The 22,429-nt window shown below is 36.8% G+C and overlaps 1 protein-coding gene across 1 annotated transcript; it reads right to left on the minus strand.

Annotated features, from left to right (window-relative positions):
- Nucleotides 1-1,765: 1,765 nt before the first annotated feature.
- Nucleotides 1,766-21,489, minus strand: AstC-R2 (Allatostatin C receptor 2). Its single transcript, XM_018102594.3, has 2 exons — nt 21,033-21,489; nt 1,766-4,760 (listed from the first exon to the last, which is right to left on the minus strand). Exon 2 carries the CDS (start codon nt 4,426-4,428, stop codon nt 2,689-2,691), a length of 1,740 nt encoding a protein of 579 aa, XP_017958083.1. The 5' UTR covers nt 4,429-4,760; nt 21,033-21,489; the 3' UTR covers nt 1,766-2,688.
- Between the last annotated feature and the right edge of the window lie 940 nt (nt 21,490-22,429).

A 22,429-nucleotide genomic window follows, 5' to 3' on the forward strand; every position in this document is an offset into this window, starting at 1 on the left:
CTCTTTCCCCAATTCCCATTATTCGCAGCTCAACAGCAGAAGTCCTCGTTCCAGCACTCATATTGCACGCAATGCAGCTTCCATTGTTCAGCGGGCAACGAGCCAGCCATTTGCTCACAAAATTTCTGTTTAGTTTTCAGTATATGTTCTAGGGAAATACTTTTCTTTTTTACTTTCTCTTCCATATGCTGCATTGTGGATGCGCAAATACCCTGTAAACAGAATGGGCCAGAATGGGTTTTATTTAAATGTAAATGAAATGCAGTAAAAGAGTTTAAATCTATTTTGATAATATTTCTCTTAATTTTACTATGCTCTGCTAGCTTCCCATAGATTCATTTCTTTCTCTATATTATTTCTTTAACATAATTAGAGAGCATCTGTTTGTTCAGCATTTTTCACTTGGTCTTTGGACAGGCAAGCGCCCTGTGTTGGGTTGTTAGCATCTTGTGAATTTTCCAAATGGACATTACATCAAGCATGAAAATTGTTTCTCTTGTTGACAATTCAGCAGCCCTCTTTGCACTTTGTTGTTTATTGTTTTGTTTTGCTCACACTTTGATGAGCTGAGATACACTGGAAATAGAGAGTATTATTATTTTGAAGCAAAGCAGCTTAACCGAACTGCAGCTGAAATTGTAGTCGATGAAATCGTGTGGGTGTCGAGCAATTTATACAGAGATATTTATGTGAGAATATTATGGATTATATAAAATATGTATTTTCGATAATATGCATAAATATATATAAGAATTCGCTGCATTTATTTCTTATATACTGAAGCCACAAATATGTGATTTTTGGCAAAAGTTTTTAATATTTTGAAAAATCTTACTCTCATTTTAGCATTTATTAACTACTAACAGTTAGTTTTATATGTATTGAAATATGACATTATATGTATATAAAATATTAATAAAATTCCTCTCATTATAATTTTCTATTTCTTCTACATCTACATCTGGCATCTGTCTCTTTTCTTGATTTATATATGCATGCATGTAATATAAATAATAAAAGTCTTACACTTTATATTTTCTATGTATCTATCTCCTCTACGTCTATCTGGTAGGGTATTGCAACTTCGTCAAACTAAAAATATATTTTTTTTATCTTGTTTTTATGTGTTTATTGTCGCACTTTCAAATGCAAGTTTTATCAGTCTCTCTCCCTCTTTCTATCTCTCTCTCTCTCTCTGTCTGCTTCTCCCTTTGATATCTGCATCTATTAAGCACGGTCAAAACTACATTTGCAAGTCAACAGCAGGCGAGAGACAGAGAGAGAGAGATAGATACAGAGAGTGAGTGAGAGAGAGAGAGAGAAGTGAGAATTCAAGCAATGTAAAAGATAAGCATTTAGATAGCAATGCGAAGGCAATAAAGGCTACTTTGAATGCTAGCATTAAGTTATTTCATACACTATCATTAGAATATAATGACGCCTGGCAGCTAATAAATGGATTTCATATTTACTGAGAATTCGAGAGAGAATAAAAAATAAGAAAATAAGTAAATACAAGCAGCAGTAGAAAGATATTATTCCAATAAATTCACAAAATTCGTTTGTATTTTAATTTTAATTATTTATTTTTTTGTTTCTTGTTTAAAATTTTTATATATGAACTTAAATTCCACTGAATTTCACAATTTGAAACAGCTCAAATTACACTTAATATGAATGCATGCATTATTCCTGTAGATTTTTCTCTGACTATTGATAAGAGTTTTTTTTTGGAAATCGTTACAACTATGAGAATGTTAATAAGTTTATTTTTCGTTTACATTCAAAAATACAAATATTACATGTAAACATTTGTTTGTTTTAACACTTAAAATGCGATTCGAATTATTTATAATTGTTTATTTTATTTATTTTAAATTTCTTTGGCTTAGCAGCAATTTTATTCGTTTAACTTAATTTAGTTTTTAATAGTCCATTGAGACATTTTTGTTTTTGTTTTTTTTTTTTTCACGGGATACACATCGACTTGAAATGTTTTTATTTTAAATTTAAAATTTAATTAAAATTATTTTTTTTTTCACTTGAATATTTATAAGCTTCTTGAATGATATTTAAACATTCATATTTAATATTAAATTTAGTTTATCTGTTTTAAATTTAATTTTATTTAAGCAATATCTTAATAATCGTCTTCGTTTCTTAGTTCATCATCACATTGGGAATTTAATTCGATAATGTGAAAGTTTGCTCGAATACTTTGTGTGTGTTTCTTATGATTTCCTTTTCGCTTTATTTCCAGTGGAATTGTTTTTGGTTGAATAATTCCCCCTTGGATGTTTGACTCCTTAGACAACTTTCCAGCTAACAACATCGAGGTCTTTCTCTGATCAGATCTTTGGCATAGGGCTTCATGCTGATAGCTAAAGATTAAATCCGTAACTCACTGAGCTTAACCTAGGCGCGCGGGGAGTATGTGAATGTAAAGATTGACTTAAACAGAAAGAAAGTACTGAAATGAATACAGACATACACATACATATAGAAATATGGTAAAAATATCAATGCTTATAGTAAACACTCTCGTCTGCTAACCAGCCTCGCATCCAGCTGCTGGTGCAGCGGCTCCTCTCCTTCCACTGTCATTCGCACTCATCTGCGCGCTATAAACACAACCGTCTCGAGCGGCATGCCAGGTGGTGCTGGTGGTGGTGGTGGTGCAGCCCGCTCTTATAAGTCTGTGTGCAGCACCGGGGGCTTACAGTTGGTCTCGGCATTCACGACGAGCAGCGCAGCGGCAGTGGGCGTCACCTGGGTGGGCGCCGCCTGTGCCTGAGCCTGTGCCTGAGCCAGGGCCATGGGCTGTATGGCGGTGATGACATCGGTGCCCGCTGTGGTCGTTGTGGTTGTTGTGGCGGCCACGTGGGCGTTATTGTTGCGGGCGTTGGCCAGGGCCTTCTTCTTGGCCTTGCTATTGTTGGCCAGGGCATTGGGGCCAATCAGACGCTCCGATTGCCGGCCCTTGCCGAACTTGGGAAAGAAACTGTTCTCCAGCTGCAGCTGGGCATTGACATCCTTGCGGGCCGCACAGGTGCAGGCCTTCATGAAGCTCTTCTTGAAGTTGTCGCTGAGGAAGGCGTAGAGGATGGGGTTCATGGCCGAGTTGGAGTAGCTGAGGCAGCCGCAGGCCAGGAACACGGCCAGCTCCAGTCGGGAGGCGCAGCTGGGCGTCGAGCTAATCAGCGCCACCTGCGAGATCCAGTGGGGCAGCCAGCACATAATGTACACCGTTATCACGGTCAGCACCAGTTTGGTGACCTTGCGGTGCGAGCGCTTCTTCTCCTTGCTCTTGTGCTTCGGCCCCACCGTGTGCAGCTTGCGTATGACCAGGCAGTAGAAGATCATGATGAAGATTAGCGGCGTCACGAAGCCCAGGATCAGCGAGTACAATATGAATGCCGTCTCCGATTGTATGTTGAACGCCTCCGGCCAGTTGATGCTGCAGGTGAAGTGATTCGGCTCCGATTCATAGGTGCTGGCAAACAGGATGACGGGCAGCATCAGCAGCACCGAGGTCGTCCAGGCCACGGCCGACACGACTTTCGAGACGAACGGGGTGCGATAGCGCGGCGACGATATGGGATGACAAACGGCTATATAACGATCCGCCGACATGATGAGCAGAAAGATGGACGACGTGAACTGCGTCACGGACGTGCTCACCAAATAGGCCTTGCACATGTAGTTGCCAAAGGGCCAGTTGCCCACCTGCATGGTGTAGAGCAGGAAGGGAATGCCAATCAGAAAGCACTCGTCCGCTATGGCCAGATTGAGTATGTAGATGTTGGTCACCGTCTGCATCTTGGAGAAGCGCAGCACCACATAGATGACCAGCGTGTTGCCAAACAGGCCCACAATGCAGACGAGCACATACAGTATCATCGTGATGAGCTCCAGGCCAAAGTTGCCGTCGCGTCGACAGCCCTGCATGGGATTGTATGGCCCGCTGCCGTTGGGCAGCTCGCCGCCAAAGCCCACCGGCAGGGTGCCATTGAAGCCGGGAAATATGAAGCCGCCGCCGTCGCTGCTGCTGCTGCTGCTGCTGCTGCCGCTGCCGTCGCCATTTACCGTATTCGCATTCATGTGCTTGTAGTAGTCGGAGAGTTCCAATATCGAACTAATGCCAGCGCCGTCGACTTCGCCTTCGACGCCCTCAACATCTATGGCCCTGGCGCTGGGCATAGACTGTTGGCTAATGGCTGGCGCTGCTGCTGTTCCATTTGCTGACGTCGCTCTCGCTGTTGCTGCTGCTGTCGACGCCGGCGTCGCTGTCAGCTGCTCTGTGGGCGTTATTAAGCTCGTTAGTGTCAGCGCTGTCAGTACAAATAACAGGATGCCACAGCGGCCATGGACATGGTCCATGTGGCAGCTGCGGTTGGCGCCGCCATTTGGTTTCGAGTAACCTTTCATGTTTGTTGTGCGGCCGCTGCTGCTAATCCTACTCCTCCTTCTCCTGCTGGTATTGCTGCTGCTGTTGCTGCTCCTACTGCCACAGTTCCTGTTCGCGTTGCTATTGCCTGTTGTTGCTGCTGCTGCTGCTGCTGCTGTTGCTATCGTTATGTTCGCTTGGCTAATTTTCAATCCTGGACAGCAGCGCACATTAGATGCTGCCTGCGGCTAAAATTCAAATATTTTGATATGTTTTCCATATTTGATGCGTGCGCACGGGCGTATGGGGCGTGTGGGGGGCGTGCTGACCGAACGACTGGACACCACGCAGCTGTCGTCACATAATTTCAGTGCTGCACATGAAACGAGAGACAGAGAGTTGGCAAATGCCTGTGATTATTATTACACAACTAATTAGCATTGATTGGGCATGGCCTAAACTAAACGAAACAAAAAATTCTGTTATTCAATCTGGCAAAAGCTTTGCATAAGCCTCTCGGGCAAAATACCTGAAAGGTGTTTTCAGCAAACAAATTGAAGTCGTTTGTTAGGTAATGCACCTTATTAAGAGGAATTTACATACATGTACATATATATTTATTTGTCTATATATTGAGCTACTGCAATCAGTGAAACGCTGCCTTAACAGCAGCCAATGCAGGAGTTTTCGCTCTTCTGATTTCAATTGTTCTTCAAACGGAATAGCAGCATGGAATTTATTGGCCAGGACGACCTGTTGGCCAACGTGTGTGAACTGTTAGTAAATGGCCATAAATGCATATGTAAATATGCAAGAGAATCGCATTGTGAAGCGGCTTAAATTCCTGTTTTGTTTTAATGTATTCTTATATCATACGTTAGGTAATAATAGCTCACACCTATGCATTTATGGCTTGCTATTGTACAATATGCGCTTCAATTTCATTCAATTGATAGTTGAATATTGTAATTGAATTTATGGGCATATCAAAAAAGCATGAGATGGACGAATTTAATGGAGCGAACTGGATTTTTGCACAGCTGCCGGGAATATTGAATGAAAACCGAGATGGCAAATAAATGCGAAAAGCTTAAAAAAAAAGCTGCAGCATTAACTGACAAAGAACATGTGTAATATCTCTGTTCGAGCATGAATGTGGTAATGACGGCCTGACAGCATCAGAAGCCGGCAAGAGGATTGCGAGAGCGAATCGAATAATTTACGACCATTCTTAATATACAAAACCATCGAGTAGTATAAGGACAGAGGTAAAACACTTCTTCTGTTTCATGCTTAAAATCTGTAGGAAATCAAGGCAAAAGAAATAAATTATTTTTAAAAAATAAACATACTTAAAAGAATTTCTTCTTCATTATTTATTCCAAAAATAGCATTGAAATTGATTATAATTTTGTTATAAATTCAATGAAAAATTTGTTATACAATAATAAAATAATTTTATAAAAATAAATGAAAATTCAATTGGAAGGAAACACATTCAAGGTTTTGACAATTTTTTTAAATATATAAATTATTATTATATTTATGTTTATAAATATGTGCTCGTAAATTCACTTCAATAAAAGAAAGCAAAAATCTAGGAAATTAATTTTCACAAAAATGAGCTGCCAACACATATTAACATAATGTGATTTAAAAAAAAAAAATCTAATTTCAAAGACATTTTCCTAAATTCAGTGAATATGAAACGTGACATTGAAATTCAAAGAAAATAAATTTTGATAAAAGAAAAATACCGTTGCTAATACAATATTAATATTTCGTGTAAAGCCTCGTAGAAATACAAAGAAAATATATTAAATAAAAAATAAAATAAAATACAGCAAATAAATAAATTCAAACGCCCTACGGATGCTTTAAGTAATTTATCTTAGATGCCCCAATTTACTGCCCAACTATTTACAATGGACACGCCTCTGCTCCTTCACACCGAACAACATATGTTCAACTGTACAGAGAGTTTGCCCTGAGGATTTCGGTAGACAATATAATCTAGCTGAGCACCTGGGACAGCCAGCACACGCCCAGGTAGAGCAGCCAGAATCCAATTAGATAAGCAAGAAGTAAAGGAGCACAAATGAAAGCCATAACTAAAAACTAAGCAAACAAACCACGCAGAACAATTCTGTTTGTGAATGTTTATTTAGTTCCACAACAAGAACTACTTTCTGCTGCAATTTCAAGTAAACGAGAATGAACTTGAGTTGAGGCCATAACTTGGCGCAAATTTGATGCTCTTTATGAGACCCACGACACTTTTGCGTAAATCAGTCTGCCAAACAGCGAAGCCAAACTCGGCAGACAGCGGCCCCAATAAGCTGTCAAGTTTTTGTTTTGGCCAAGAATTAGTTTTGCCGCACGAGCCGCAGTCAAATGGCGCAAAAGTTCGTGGTTTTCCTTTTCAGGTCAAGGCGAAACTCTGGCAGACTCTCAGCATGATTTACTTTAATGAATTAATTGCCATAGTCCGCCGTCAGATAAACAACATGAGTCGTCAGAAATATATGAGTTGTTGGTTTACACCCAAGCAGAGGGTCGACAGCTGCGATTAATGACAATTGCCCAGCGCAGACAACCAAAACACACAGAACCTAGACGATGCCCAACCAGTCAACCCCTCTCTCTACCCCTCCCTTTTCATCTGTCCCTTCAATTAGCTCTCTAATCGCTTTCGACTCACAATGTGCAACAAATCCGCCGCATAACAGTGCCGCCTGACTGCTTGTGCAGCAAGGCTTGACCGGGCAGCCCCAACTTGATTAGCCGACAGGTAATCAGGCTGACGCTGCCGCTCAGCCTAAAAGCCCTGTCCACAACAGATGCCGGCCACAGAATGGGCTCAGCAATCAATTGCTACACATGTTGCCATTGACGCATATACCACAAAAGACCATGAGACGACCCAACGACAGAGTTGGGCTGAGCTAAAACAGATACGGACTTGCCAAAGGTTGAAGAAGCGCATTTTGAGCCCTGACTGTTTCGAGTCTGAGTAGATGGACCACACCCATTAAATTCTTAGGCAGTTGGGTAGCATCTCAGCTAGTTTTAATAGATAAATATAATGTATTTAAATATGAAGAAAATTAATGAATGTTTGGTTTGTGTTTATGAATTTGAATTTCTTTTACAAATTCTTTTTGATTTGAGCATTCAAGAGCAAAGAACAAAGAAAATAAAATATTCAAAAAATTTAAAGTATTAAATATGTAATTGATTATTCATTTACCTATTTATTTTACTTTACTTCATTTTTTTATATTTTATTTTACTTTCTTTTAATTTTATTTTATTTTAATTAATTATTTTTTTTTTTTTTTTTATTTTCCATTTTCGTGTCCAAGAGCCCCAGGCTAAGCTTATAACTTAATTGATAAATGTTCTATATATATTGCTTGGCTTGCAATTGTATTTCGTGCCGGTTTATTAGCGCACTCTGTTTAATTGAAAATTATACACCTATAAATGAGAGCCATAAATAGCCCACGGTTGTTTGCCCAAATAAATTGCTCAAGGTCAAAAAAGTCGCCTAGAGAATTTGTGAGAAGTACAATGCTATGAGAATTAGCAGCATTATGAATCGTAATCAATCATTATGATTTATAATGCTTAATCTCTCAAAGCGAATTACGCACAAGAAATTCATTTAAATTGTAAATTTTAAAGTGAAACAATTAAATAAACTTGTACTAATCTGCCATGAATTTAAGCAATGTGATGATAGAGTATTTATAATATCCTTACACTAAAAAAAATAAACTAAGCGAATAATTTAACTTACAAAAATTATATCGATTTAATGAAAAAAAAAATCTTTTTTTTTTTTAAATTATATTGGACGATACTTTATCAATGTTTATAACAGCTCTAGTCCTGTATCTTTTTTTTGGTATTTATATATAAATGTCCCAATATTTGATTGCTCTAATAGGTCTTTAGTTTTGCTATCGAATACGAAATCATCGAAAATATTTTGCGTTCCATTATTATTATTACTGTCGATGTCATTATTATTATCATGTATTTGATATTTATATTTCATTCAATAAGAAATCTCTGTTTAACTTTAGTAATCCAAACATTTCCATGTGGTATTAACAGCTGGCGTTATGCATGCATAATTGCTCTTACGTTTGTATAATATAGAGCACTTTGCTTTGGATTGTATAACTCCGCTGTATACACATACTTAAGTATGTATTTGGCGAATTTCACAACATCTCCTTTGCGGGAGCTTAAACTAAGCGTACTTAATTTTCATATATTATTCAAGAGCTTCTTCCTCATTAGCATTCCCTTTGCCAGTCCGCAGATATGAGCACATAAAATAAAATTCAATTAAACAAACATTTGAGTTCGCAGAAGCAATTTATAAGACGCAGAAAGTCATGTATATGAAGTGTTGATGATCTTCTGGCTGCTTTTTCTTCTTCTTCCTCTACTGTTGCTCTTTATAAACAATTTCGTCATAATGATGTGTTGCCTATTTGAAAAATGTTTCGCATGTTTTAATTTACTTGTTTGGCTCTGTGGCATTTGACTAATGTGCGAGTAACATAAAAGATTCAAGGCAAGACGCCAAAGGCCCCCCTCACCCCCGGTCCAGCAAGAAAAGCAAACAAATGAAAATGTATAAGAAAATCTAAAATGAAAAGAACAAAAGGCAGGCCTAAGGACGGCTGCGTTTTCTTGCCAGAGCTCGAGCAAACTCTTGAAAATTGAAATGCCTTGGAGCACGCCTTGCGGGCTCTTTAAATTCAACGCGCGATTTCTGAGTCTTGGTCTGGCCCGGGACCTGTGTCTAGACACTGATTTCTCAGTTGGTTCGTGGCCGAAATTAATTTATTGCTTAAATGCTTAGGCGGAGGCGTGGCCGTGTATGGGCGTGACACGTCGCTGACGCTGGCATTAACCGCTGCGCTGCTGAAAGCTCGCACGGCTCATCATCTTAAATGGATATTCATGGAGCGATAACTTAAAGCGATTTTCGGGCAAGGCGCTGAGCCACCGAGCCACCGCAGCACCACATCAAGTGCACCACCTTCACCACTGCAACAATTCACAGAATCGATAAATGTGTTCAGTGTGGTTCTCGGTGGCTGCCAGTGACATAAATCAAATTATATAGATAAAAGAGCAAAAATAAAAAATAAAAAAAATCATAATAAGTACGCTCACCTCTGTAATGAGAAGCAAAAAAAGAAACAGAAAATGAAAACTCTCACATGAAACGACACGCGCCACAAAAAGTCAACTTGCAAATGTTCTGCACAAATTTGTTATCATGCAAAGCATTCGCATACCCTGTAAACATGCCTGGGGGCATATTTATAAGCCAGAAACTGCGAATGGTGTGTGTATTTAAATTATTTTAGCTGCTCTTCAGAAGAAAGATTTTCTAAAAGAAATTTTTGTATTGACGTTCTATATTGCAGCAGTACTGTCGCTTTAATATATTTGCCCGTGCATACCCCATTTTCTGTAGGCATTTCCATCCGACGGCACACAAGCAACATCTAAGATAGATTTAGAACTTCTTCTTCTTCTGCTCTGCTATAAATAGCTACAGCTTGAGCAGACACACGCTGCAAGCCACGGAAGCTTTACAATTTTTATTTATTTAATGATTTTTATATTGAATATATTTTATACGAGTAGATTTTTATTTATTTTTAGTAGTGATGAATCTTATATATTTTTAAATAATCTCAATATAAATAAATTAAATTTATACAACTTTATATTCAATAATTTTAAATACTTTTCATATCAGTATTTTCTTAACTTTTTAATGAGCAGATTTACCAGTGCTCTCTTCACTCCTTCTACGACTATCTATATAATATATATATTGTATATACTACATACATTATTATTTTATTTGAACTGTTTACTTTTATATATTTAAAAAAATATGACTGATAAAAAATACTATATATTGAGGAAAATATCTACTCTAATCTCAATGTCTGACAGCGTTATCGTAACTACAATCACTATGGATATACTCTTTATAGGTTTACATATATCGTATATGTATATCTTTTGTAGAAATTAAATTATCTGATTGGCTATATATATTTTGTATTTCAATATATATAAATGTATATATTTTTTATATTAAAAAATATATATAGTACGTACATTTTTTATATTAAAAAATATATATATAATATATAATTTTTTTATATTAAAATATACATGAAATATATATAGACAATAAAATAATTTAAAATTATACAAAAGATATAAGAATATTTATTTCTTAGTAAATTTAATAAAATTAAATTTTTTAAAATTATTATTTTATTTATTATATCATTTCAAATGCAATAATTAAGAATATTCTCTAAATAAGTATTTTTTAAATTTACTAAAAGGAATCGTTGCATGTTAGCTTTAACTGCCTAGCGCTCGCTTGACGCTTTCTTTAACTTATTTAAAATATTACAATAGTCAAACAACAATCGGATCTAGGTTGCTCTTTTGATCCACACTTCAAGTATTTCCATTCAGCCTCTTAAGCAGCTGTCTGCATAGATAAAAGTTTCAGAATTCCACTCTAGGGTATGTTTTAGGGTCGTAGATTTTTAACGGAATTTCCTATTGCTGCATCGCTGTTTGCCTCGAAAATTATACACAAGTGATTTCGTTATTTATTTGCCGTGAGGTTTTTGCCTCCATCGAACACCTGTGATAACACTTAGTGGAGGGGCGTTGGGGCAGTGTCTGAATATATTTGCCAAAAAGCAACAGCAGCAGCAGCAGCAGCAGGAGCAGCAGGAGCAGGAGGAGCCGCAGCAGGTCGGGAAGGAAAGATTCTTGCAGGAGTTTTCAAAGCGTTCGCAGCATTCGTCTGTTTGTGTACATTTTACATAAAAATAATACAATTTGTTTCATTATGAAATATCATGCATGAGTCCTGGCTTCCCGGGCAATTATGCTGTGCGAAATGATTTCATTTGAGAAGGCGGCAGCTGTGCGAGAATTTAAAGATTGCTTTAAGCAGCGCATCAGAGACAAATTTCTTTTGTTGTTTCGCTTCTCTCTTGTTGCGTTTTTATTCTGTTCGCTTCGGGGAGTCACTCAAAAATTCTAAGAAAAATATGAGTTATAATGTTTTTCGGCTATAAAACGACGGTAAGTGGGTGCTCTTAGGGCTATAAAACATTTGCCGGGCCAGAGTACGGGCCCGGGTCTGGGTCTGGGTCCGGGTCTGCGCCTGAGCCTAAGCTGCGGCCTGGGGTGCATAGAGTAAATGGACTTTAGCTTCACTAAGTCCCAAGTAGGAGATTGATACTTTTTGTGCTGAGATTTGCATAACAAAGCGTCGGGGATCGGCCCTCGAATATTGTGCGCGCTGTGCGTCTTATTTATGCTCGCCTGACAGCATCAAAATTGGATAATGGAAATTGGATTCTAGCCTAAACGAAAACGACAACGATAAACATCGTTTTAGCTGGCTCTCTCTTTCACTCTCTCTCTCTTTTCAGCTAGCGTGCAGCCGTGCAGCAAGTGAAACTTTGCCAGGCTTCAGCTCCCAGGCACTTGAGTTGATTACCACAAGGACGACACGTGTGCCAAGTCGAAACATAAACACAAACACCTGTTGAGATTACCGCCCAGTCGAAGCAGAGCAGGATAGCAACAGCAGCAGGAGAGAGCAATAGAGTGGAAGCCATGCCGCTGCTATGCCAGCGCCATGCCAGAGCCATTGCCATGTATTCAGCTTGATATGCCGCCTTATTAATATTAATGAGCATATGAGGTGGGCAAATGGCAACCGTTGACATCACTGCCAACGTCATTACAACGTGCGAAAATAAATATTTAATTATTTATAAATCATGACCGGACTCGCGACAACAACAACTACAGCAACAACAACAACTTAGCTGTCGATATCGATGTCTAACTGCGTGGGCGTCTACAGCATCGCAATTGTTAGCTGGAAGCTATAATTATGCTGGCTATGCGATGGGCAGAGATAAATATTTAAATAGCGAGAAGAAGACAAAGGTCAATAATATATATATTTTATGGTATTAATGAATTGAATTGCTTAGGAATACTCGAAATGCATGACTACGAGAAGAAAGCCAAATATTTATAGAATTATTATTGTTTTTTATTCTTATCTATTTCAAGGCATATTTTCATAAATATAGCAAATAGATTAATTTTATGAAATATTAAAAAAGTTCTTTATGGGATCAATTGAATAAATAATTAATACATTTTTTATACGTATTTTTTTTTGTATTTTATTTATTTTTTAATTAGTATTATTAATTATTAACTGATTTATTGTTGGAAATGTTCATATAAAATTTAGTTAAGTAATCATTTATTGTTAAAGGAAGTTGGCAAATAATTTTTAATTTGTTTATAATATTAAGCAGCACTCTATATATGTATACACATATTTTACTAAAAAAATAAAAAAAACTTTAAGAGCAGTCTCAAGTTCAATCAATTCGTTTGCTTTTCGTTCAAGTTAGACAAAAAGAAAACACGACTATTTGTCTCTAGTTTCAATCCCAAGGTTTTTCAATGCTGTTCTTTTGTGACATGAATAGCGAGCACAATGAGAGTATAGCATGCGCCAAACTCTAAAAATACATACATAAATCCAAATGCTCTGCTATTGGTCCTATTGATAGCTCAATCAACCCAGACTTTTCTCTCCGAAAGAATAAAATGATTGTGTATGCCTTGAATGCGACATTCGACAGACAAGTCGAGCAGTCAAAGAGTTCAAGTTCGACTTCTCTGCAATAAATATGCTGCTATATTTATATCCTTATAGACTATATATCTAGATATAGCAATGCTAGGATAATCTAGGATAATTGAGCATCATTTTTTGAAGCTATCGCCCGCTTAATAGGTCAGTTGAAGTTTCTTCTTCTACCTTTATCGAAGAATCATTGTAGCTCATCAATTGCGAATATCTTTTTGACTTTATTAATAAGTAACTCAAATGTCTTCAGACACCGCTACATCTACAAAGTTTCTTTAAGTGCTAGACGATGCAGCTGCACTCTCATGGCGAATTCGAGGCAGTTTGCTGTGTGACGAATACATATAAGGAAGTAGCAGCAGCAGCAGCTACGCAAACATAAACTAGACTACACAGAGAGACAAAGGCACAGAGAGAACAAGAGAGAACAACAGAGAGCATAAAAAATAAACAAGAGTATTCAGGCATAATAAAATGGCTGAAATGTATGCACATAGAAATGCTCAAAAAGTGACAGAGTTGATGGCCTTCACTTCGCTCCGCTTCGCACCGCCTCGCACCGCCATGCCTGGCATCGACTGGTTGTAAAAATATGCCACTGTACAGAGCAGCAGTAAAATATTTGACATATATTTATTGTTATGGGTACATGTCCATTGGAGCGGCAACTCGGCCTCATGTTCGACAGCAAAAACAAGACATGATGGCGCGATAAATGGACGCTGTCCACATAAATCGTGGCACTATAGCAAAATAGCAAAAAATAAACAAAGCATAAAGTAAATAAGTATTAGCGGATGTTGCTCGACTAACAGATGAGCTAGAAGCGGGACTATAAAAAGTGAGGTAGGCAGAAGTTGATTGAGAAGCTCTTAAACAAATTTTGCTTAAGAAAAACTACAAATTCGAATTTAATTATAAAATTTTAGAAATATTTTTCCAATAAATGTTGAACTAGGCGGAGGAGCAATAAAGCAGAAAGGAAAGTAATTTTTTAAATAAAAAAATTTAATTTTAAGTTATTAAAAAATACAAAAAAAAAAAAAAAAAAATTTAATCCTCTTTGCAAGTATTTTATATCTTTTGCTGCACTAAAGCTTACGTTTGAAATAGGATCACATAATATATTAAAAAAATAAATAAAAAATAATTATTAGGAGTAAAATAAAATTTAATTAAGAAATATGTAAATATAATTAAATAATATTAAAAAATCTATTTATTAAACAATTTGCTGGATTGCCAATAATTAATAAAGAAAATTCGTAACTTTAACTAAAAACCAAAACACTTTCTAGCAACATTTTTCCAGGGTATGGGCGGCAATCAAACGAAGGTCCGCCACGGAAATGGAATGCGTCCGATATGCAGATCGAATTGTGACAAAAAGATATATGCTTCTATGGCTTTTCGAACATGTGCGTGCCTAAAATAACTCGGCCAATTTATGAGTCAAGTGAAGCTTAAGTGAAACACGAACGCGACGCACACTGAATGCCATAAAAATGATAGCTAGCCTGTCCGCCTGTCGGTCAGTCCGATAGCAAGTCGGTCCGGTCAGCTCTTTCGCAACGCTCATAAATTGGCAATGAAAACATAAGCTAGTTAGCATCGGAGATGCTACTGTTCTGCAGGGCCATAAACGTAAGTTAGCTTAAGCTTATGAATCAATATTGAATTCGGTTTTATAGGTTGTCTGTCGCCCATGCCCGTGCTGTGTAAGGACTTTATGCCAATCTACTCGATAAAGTTGAATAGCAATCTGTTAATTTTGCTGCCAAAGTTAGTTTTACGAACAACTTTTATAGTGATTGACAAGCAAGTTTTATTCCCAGAATTTTCGCTAGATTGGAGTTTTTTTTTTTTTTTTGTTATTGTTTTCACTTTTTTATTCCATTTTCGTCGCTTGGAAGCTACAAGTTTTTAATTAGTCTCACGAATAAACAATTAAATTGACTCCAACTACGCTCATGCTCATGCTTGGCCGCCTCAACTTGAACACATTTATCTTACTCCACTGTCTGGACTTGGACTTGGGCCTGGGCCTGGGCCGATGACTCGCCATACGGTTATTTGTTTTTGCCACGCTGGCTATAAAAAGAGAAACCTGGATAGGGAACTGACTTGGGGCTGGTGGCAAGTGCTACGGCAAACTTGTCGTAATTCACTTTGAAGCCAAGTTTTATCATCGATAAATTTTCTACGAGCCAAACACTTGTTGCAAGCGTCGCCAGAGTCTCTGCCAAGAGTTGCCAAGTGAATCGGGTGGACACAGTTTCTAACCCGAAGCCAAGTGTCTGTGTAAATCAATCGATGAAAAACAGTTGAAATTAGATTGAACAAAGATGTGGAAAATCAAAATAAACGCCTTTCTATGCGATTTTCAGATGGGAGAGACAGATCGAGATTGAAGGAGAGCAATAAAGCGATGAAAACGAGAAGGAAAGAGCGTATGAGAGAGAGGGAGCAAGAGATGGTATGAGAGAGAAACTAAGATGGTGTGAGAGAGACAATGAGGGAGGGAGAATGAAGGAAACAGAGAGGCGCAAGTAGAATGTTTGAGGAAGAGAGAATGAAACGATAAAGAAAGAGCGAGAATGTGAGAGTGAGTATAAAATAAAATTGTATAGAAAAAGAGAGAGGAAATGAATGAAGAGGCAGAGTGAGATAGAAGCAGAGGAAATAAGCGAGTTAGATAGAAGAAGAGCTCCTCTGTAAGTTAATAAACTCAGCTAGCCGTAAGTAACTATTACCCAATTTACCCTCCCGTGATGCAATATTCTGAGAATCAAACTTGAATTAAATTGGATATTAGATTGCACAGCTATACAAATAATTAGGGAACACAAATTGCGGGGCAACAGTTGCTACAAGCGTTGCCCCAAGTGAAGTAGCTAATTGAAACGTGGGCAAAGGCCAACAATATTTTGATAGCTTACTATTTTGGCACAAGTTCAGCTGAATGCCACTAGATTTTGCCACAGACAGCGCCATGGCACGCACTTCAATTCCATCTCGTCGACCAATGGACACTGCAGAGCCCTTCATGCAGATGGCAATTATGTAATGAAACTTTCAGAAAAACCAACCAAAGCCAGTGCCACAGCGATTGCAGCTCGGCTGTGTGAGCACGTGTGTGCAGAGTAGACCACTTGGTTTTGGCCAAACCTCAATGGCTCAATGGCTCAATGGCTGGCAGAGCCTTGTTGATGAACTGATGATTGCCTGTCTGCCGGCAGAGCTTTATTTGTATATTGAATTATGCAATTCCGTACAATGCAAATCTCTCAAGAGCTCTGTCATACAACTGATGATGTTGCATATATATGGGGCATTTGAAATCGAATGGGGTCTGAGGAACAATTGAAGTTTGCGCATGCGACTGCATTAAACAGTTGAAAGGGGCGACTTTAACTGGTGTTCGTAGATAGGCCCACTGTGAATTATCAAATTACCGGAATGACAAAAGTTTTCGTTGAATTTTCTTGCCAATTTTTTGTCTTTTTGCTTGTGGACGGCCACTTAACCTTTTCCTTTCAACCGGTTTTGGCTGTAATTTCAATTAAAATCAGCGGGTTTCGGTTTCAAGGGTCTGCTGGGGAACTTTTCGTAATATGAATAGCCAACTTTTGATAGCTGCCCAGCGCAAATTGTTAATCAAATTCAAAGAGCTCGAGCTAAACTTTCGGTTCCGCCGTATCGCTAAAGATTTGAATAACAGCCGAAAAAGGTAAATGAAAATGAGCTGATTGCGCTCTTATTTTTTCTTTTTTTTTTTGGCCGCTCTCTTTAACTTATTTTCTATTCCAAGTTGAGTTGTTCTGCTGTGCTGGGGGAGGATTTGTAGTGTAACGTAAAGGTTGTTTAAAAGTTACATCAAGTATACGAATTTGTTAAGGCGTAGCAATCGGTTGGGGGCAGGCAATCAGAGGTCACTAAAACGAACAGTTTGAGTGGGAATAGTAGTATGAAAAGCTAATTTTAGTAAAAGTAATTCGCTCTCAAGTAGCCATCGAAGGGATAGGAATGCATTCGCCTCTACCATACAAATTAAAGTACATGTTTGTTGGATTCTATTTTCTATCGTACATCATTTTTACTTGAAACAGCTTTCATATTATAGAAAGATATAATAATACCGACATATTAAAAACATATGCATGTTGATATCGTCTAAAACCTATTATGAATCGTATTAAAAATACATATATCAATATATCAAAAATTAATACATTATATATCTATAGAGCAAGTAGATATATATTCTCTTAATATATGCCAGCTTGCAAACGTATATTCTCTCTCTCTCTCTCTCTCTCTCTCTCTTTATCTTCCTCTGTTTCTATCTCCTTCAATATTTTCGTATCCAATTATAAAGTAAGAAAACAAAAAACACATAAAACCTTTTAGCTAGATTTTCCATTATCAATGAGTTCGGCATATGCAAAGCAAAAGAGTGTTAAATATTCGTTCTGCTATGATCCTTATCAACTTTCTTTTTTATAGTATTTATTTTTTGGTTCCATTGCAAACTTTGCTGCCGCCCATTTGCCTTCTGCCAAAAGCAGTTGGCAGGCCTGCTGCTCTCGCTTTCTCACTCTCTCTCTCTCTCTCTCACTCTGTCGCTCTTTTTCTCATCATCTTGAAAATCGTTATAGTTTTCAAGAGCATTGTGCGCATAAATTAGTTTTTAGTTTCGTCGATTTGAACCGTTCAGAGCTTCGGTATAATTTACCTTTATTTGGCTATGCTTTCATATCAGTCTCTCTCTCTCTTTTTTTTCGTTTCTGAGCAGACTTGGCAACTTTTATGAAAGAGTTTATGAACTCGGCACTATTACTTTTTTCCCGAGCCACTTGGCAATTGAGCTCATTCAAGATAATCTTGGTAATTAGCTGAGTTAACTATATGCAAAACTAGTCAGCTTATTTTATAAATTCGCTAAATGCAAATTTTGCGAACAGTGAATTAATAAAATTATTGATAAGCGAAATTTGGTCAAATCCGGAGGCAAAAATTTCTATTAAAATTAATACATAAAGCAAAGGCTCAAATTGTTGTGCGAGGGAGTGCCTGTGCGTGTGTGTGTGTATGTGTGTGTGTGGCTGATAACAATGTCGATTTAATTACATTTTATTGACTTTGCCGTCGACAAGCGAATGCCAACTATTAAAGTTTGGCAACCCGCGTTTGCCCGGCACGTCATTATTATAAGCTCTTATCTGACATTAGGCGCACATTATGCCCCCGATACATACACATACACACACGCACAGCACACGCATGTAGTAAATACATATATATGAGATTGCTTTTGCTTGTTGCTGTTGTTGTTATTTCACATAAATTGTTGTTATTTCAATTACGTGGCAGCGAGAGCTGGGCGAGCTCTAACGATTTTTAAATGAAGCGTAGGGCATAGTAGATGGTTGGAATAGATATTTAAATAATTACTGCAACTAACCATTTAGAAATTACACAAATTACACCCAAGCTAACAACGTTTAATGTGTTTAAGTAAGTAAGGCGGATTATGTGTGTGTGTATGTGAATGGGTTTCGACTTATATGTAATGAAACTGCATGAAGTGTGCTTTGAGCTGCATTTAATGCTCTCTCTTGAATTGATCAGATATAATAATTTACTTGTTTATTGTTGTTGTTGTTGAGTAAGCAATAAATCTTCTAAAAGACAAGCATTTTACAGAGAATGAAAGAGAAAGATTGACGCTATTTATAATATTAATTCAACTGTTGAAATTCGCATAATAGAAATCTTAACAGCTTGTATATATTATTGCAGTGGAAAATTTGAATTTTCAGATGAACTAGAATTATTAATTATTATTAAATAAATTTTAAATATATTATTTATTATATTATTATTATATATATAATTTATTTTTATTTTTCTTTGTAGTTTTTATATATTTTTATATATATATATATATATATATATATATATATATATATATATATATATATATATATATATATATATATATATATATATATATTAAAATTATTAATATATTTAAGTTACATTTATATTTATTTTCAATGTATAAATTTAAATATATTAAAATTATTGATATATTTAATTAAGTTATTTTATTCATAAAAAAGTTTAATATTAAGTTTACTAAATATTTATTAATATTAAAATTTTTATAATAATTAAAAGAAGTAATAATATATTTTTTATTTTATATTTAATTATTTACTAATTTAATTTTAGCTATTATTTTCTTTTTATGTCATTATTTTATTTTTAGGTATTACAACTTTATACATTTTTTTTTTTTTATATATGTTAAAATTTTACCATATCAGCTTTTACTATTTATTTCGCTATCAGTCACTATTCTGTATAAGTATGTAATCACCTAATGAACTATTACAATTTAAGCAGAATCTTATTGAGCAATCTTGCACTTGAATTCTTAATAACTTGAAGTACATTTGTATGAGCTTGAGTTGTTTTGCTTTATGATGCGAACTGCACACTTCATATAAATTCCTTCGAGTGGGCAATTCATTAGTTCAATTATCTCTAAGTACATGAAGATGATCAACACTCAAATAGTTAATTTTGCAATTGTGCTCGAAAAGTCGTTGAAGACAAATGAAATAAGCAAATTTAATGGGCAATAATCCAAGGCAAGCTGAGAGGAATTATTTAAATTGAGGGAATCAACTGTTTTATAGTTTATTGTATATGAATTTTTAACGATAATCACTAAATTATTAATAATAATATCTGATCAGGCAATTTTCTTTAGTTCTCCATCAGACCATATGCTATACCGCTCTTTACAGTCGGCATTGCGCTGGCTATTAATAAGCATTATTAACACACACATGCACACACACACACATAGACCCATCTAGGCTCACTCACAGTAACTACTGTAACCCATAGAGAAACACATTAGATAATTATATTTAATTATCTGCATTGAGTTTGCGGTTTTGCGCATTTTGGCCCTTTCTCTGCAGCTGCTCTGTTAACTATTTGACTACTGCTTAATTTGCTATGTGTCTGCCTCTTTTTCTTGACGTGTTTATTAATTTAGCCTGTCGCTGTGCTGCGCTCCCATTGTGGCCCTGTGTTCCCTAAGCAGTTTGCCCCAAAAAGTATGCTACGTTTTATCAGCCAACTCGTGCTAAGGCAACGTCATCTCTGTGAGTGTGAGTGCGTCCGTGTGTGTGTGTGTGGGGCACGACATAAGTTTAGACTTTCGACAAATTCAACGAGTCTGATAGCGACTTGATGTGCTTTATAGAGGTAACCCTAGCTGAGACTTCCACGAGACTTGGGGTTACTTACGTAGGTCTTTTGAAAAAGTTTCTTTGGCTTTGTTATGATAATCGATTCTTTAATTGAACAGTTATGGTTGGCCGCTTGGCAAATTATGTTTATTTAAGTAGTTCATTTAAGTAAAATTTAAATTCTACTAAACACTTGAGCTAGTTTATCAAGTACTCAAGTACTTAAAAAAAAAGGAAAAGATTGTTTATAGCGCAATTATGAAAATCTAAACAAAGCTGCAGAAAGTTTCCATTCTTTATGGTTTCTTATATTTTGTTGTTTGTTTTGCCATTGGAGAATTGGCATTGAATTACAAAGGCAAACAAAGATCCTTGAAGTGTGTGCACTTGTGCGTGGGTCCTGCAGCTCTCTTCCTGCCCCCTTTATAAGCCATATAAATTTCCGGCAGTTTCATTTTACCGCTTCGCATAAATTTGACACGTTTTTGTGTTTGGCTAACTGTTCTTTTTTTCTCTCTGTTGTTTTTGTTGGGGTTTTTCTTTGATAAACTCTGCAGTTGAGTTCATGTTCAAGCAGATTTATTGTGCACTGACAATAATAAATATTTACCTCGTTTTTGTTTTGAGTTTGTCTTGCGGCTGCGGTGGAGCGCGTTGATAAATTTATGAAACAAAAATGTATATTTATATATACTTGTATGTATTTTATATCATAGAAGTTTAACAACTGCTTGGCAAAAACTATTTACGTGCTTTGAAGCTCATTTTGCGAGTTTTGAAAACTTTTTGGCTTTGCTTTGATTTATTGTGCTATTGTCACTGAACTGTTGCAGTTAGAGTAAATGTAATTTTTGTATTGTAAATTATTCACAATTTTCACATCAGCTATTTGATAATAATTTTATTTAATTTTTCACATATTGTTTTTTTATTTTATGAAAGTTTTTCGACTTTGCGCGTTTCGCATTTGTTTGATTTTAGTTGAGAGTTTTTTGAACGAGCGCCGCCCGTAGCACACGTGCGTCGCGCTTTGTTGACAGGCAACGACTGAGGCCGTTAAAGAAGCCGCTGGCCCTAACATCACATCTGTGTGCGTGTGCTCGCTGTTGTTGTCACTGTTAATAATCATGATGATGCTAATGATGCTCCGCCAGGCCCACGCCAAACAGCTGTTCCGTATGAGCGAACGCATGAGAGAGAGAGAGAGAGAGAGCAGACTTCGTGCGCAGCCCGAAGCGTCTTCGTTTCGGAGTCAATTTCCAGCGCTGTTAGAGTCAAATTTAACAGCAGGCAGGCGCCAAGTGGGTGGTCTGTTAGCTGAGTTCTTTGCTTTTTGCATTCCCTGTTATTGAAATGTTATATGGGATTGAGTTTTTTGTGTAGTCCGCGTATTTTAATAATAATATTAATAATATAATTATAATTGCTTTTTAATGTCTGCGCCGGCAATTGGCTTGTGTTGCCTGTGATGTTTCGCCGCTGTTCGGTTTAATGTGCCTCGGCTGCGCGCTTCTGTTTATAAACAAATTATGTGAATTTGGTATCGTTTGTTTGTTTGTTTACGCCTTTGTTGTTGTTGTTTATGGGCGTAGCGTAGCATTTGCATCTTCGGCGAATGGAAAGAAACGCGCAGCAATCAAAAGCAATTATTGGTAATAAGTCAGCTATCAATTTATGAATGTGTCAATTGATTCTTAAATACATTTCGTGACGTCAAAAGCGTACGATGCCCACTGTATGTATGTGTATGGGTGTCTGTGTGTCTGTGTGTGCGTGTGTTGATTTTGTAAATAATTAGCCATAAGCCATTTGGCGCTGGCTATGCGGCGTATGCTTAATATTTCAATTGGCAACACCATCATGATCGTGCGCCAATCGTGATAATGATGAAATGCGATGGCTAATTTTGTTGGCGCTATGGCCAAAATAAATACCGTTGTATTGAATAAATATTATTCATGGTTGCCATAAATATCCAATAAGTGTGGGTGCGATACACTAGTCGCC

This window comes from Drosophila navojoa, chromosome 4 (assembly GCF_054131105.1).
Source record: "Drosophila navojoa isolate 15081-1374.11 chromosome 4, UAZ_NAV_1.0, whole genome shotgun sequence".
In the NCBI taxonomy this organism is placed as follows: domain Eukaryota; kingdom Metazoa; phylum Arthropoda; class Insecta; order Diptera; family Drosophilidae; genus Drosophila; species Drosophila navojoa.